General features: G+C 43.0%; 1 protein-coding gene across 4 annotated transcripts in view; it reads right to left on the bottom strand.

The window, feature by feature from the left end:
* Fkbp15 (FK506 binding protein 15) overlaps positions 1-1,587 on the bottom strand; it is a 69,509-nt gene that overhangs the window by 29,826 nt on the left and 38,096 nt on the right. For all 4 annotated transcript variants that reach the window (XM_005352634.3, XM_026782095.1, XM_013348231.2 and 1 more), the window contains exon 12: positions 614-721. In XM_005352634.3, the coding sequence (XP_005352691.1) occupies positions 614-721 (108 nt within the window). The remainder of the gene's footprint in view (positions 1-613; positions 722-1,587) is intronic.

The following is a 1,587-nucleotide window of genomic DNA, read 5'->3' as shown; positions in this document are numbered from 1 at the left end:
AGAAGTAGTGGTGTGTGCCTATAGTCCTATACACTGGGGGGCTGAGAAGTAGTGGCATGTGCCTACAGTGCTATACACTGGGGGGCTGAGGGAGGGAATCACTTGAACACAGGAGTTCAGAGTAGGCAAAATGGTGAGACTCAGTCTTGAAGGAAGAAAAGAAAGAATTGAGCACCTGTAGACATGTATGCAGGCAAAACATCCATATACATATGTGTGTGTGTGTGTGTGTGTGTGTATAAAATTTTAAAGAGCAAAAGAAACTTTTAAAAAGTAGACTAGAGTGCCTGCTGTTGATTGTAAATCCTGTCTGAAGACTGATTCTTTTTTCTCAACATGAAGCAGATTTATTCCAGACAGACATGTAAAGATTATGAGCAATACAGATTCCAGATCGTGGTACATGAACACTAACCAAACCTCTCTAAATAAACGGTCCAGTTCTTGAGCCAGAGGTGTAGGATTTACCTCCATTTGGGGAAGGCCGAATTACAGAAGAAAGACATGTACCCATAGTGATCTCATGTAGGAAAGGAAGGAACTTATTTCAACCAAAGAAACAGAAGATGGCAGCACCTGTACAATGCATTTTAATACAGTCAAGGGGACATACTTCCGTTTCTGAGTCATTGGGATCCAGCTGCGGTGGAAGGATGGGCAGCATGGGCTGGCCCATTTTAGCCATCCGAGAGATCAGCTTGGCCTTGACCATATCCGGATTCTAAAGAGAAGGCACAAACATTACTGAGACTGAGGTTGCTTTCAAACAGGTCTACAAAGAATGCCTTGTGTCAAAACCTTTAACCGTACTATTCCCTTTTTGAAACCATTTCTTCTAGAAAGCAAGAATTATTTATGATACCAAATACAATGCAAATGCTATGTAAATACAGTACTGAGGAAATAACGACAAGAAAGATGTCTGTCTGTGCACATTCAGCTCACATGCAATCCCTATAGCGCCCTAAAAAAGTAAGAATTAAAGATGTCATACATAGAAGCATACAATTAATAACAACAGTAAAGCTAAGTGCCTACAGATCTAGAATGGACTGCTTTTATATACATCATCTCCTTTAAACCGAGTGTCCTCACTGTAAAATGTGAGTGCTAATACACACTTGGTTTAACTTCTGGGTTTAGAAAGTTTTTCCCCACTAGACCAATTACTTATGCAGTGTGTCCTGCTGTGGCTGGATGGTCACAGGGCTGGAGGAAGGGCCTGGCTTCACCCATCACACTGTACCCAGGGCAAGGGAAGGCCTTGCTTGAACTTGAAGTTCTTTTTCTATCATCTGGTTCACCTCCAGCACACTCAGAGCCTGCATGGACCAAGCAGGGCAGCAGGAAACTACCTTTTCATCCCTCCTAAAGGCATTCAAATCCAAATCTTACTGAAATAGCTATTGATCCTCTCCTCTGACCATCGGAGAAACAGAAAATCAGTGACCTGCTCACTTCATCCGTGGATGAAGCCTCAGTTTCTCTGGGAGAATAAAATCACAAGACGGCGACTCTTCCAGGGAAATGAGTGCTCTCCAGTCCCCACGCACACACACTTTGACTCTTCCAGGGAAATGAGTGCTC

The sequence above is a fragment of the Microtus ochrogaster genome, chromosome 10 (genome assembly GCF_000317375.1).
Source record: "Microtus ochrogaster isolate Prairie Vole_2 chromosome 10, MicOch1.0, whole genome shotgun sequence".
Taxonomy (NCBI): domain Eukaryota; kingdom Metazoa; phylum Chordata; class Mammalia; order Rodentia; family Cricetidae; genus Microtus; species Microtus ochrogaster.
Note: the sequence above shows the minus strand (reverse complement) of the source record. Positions and strands in the feature narration are given on the sequence as shown.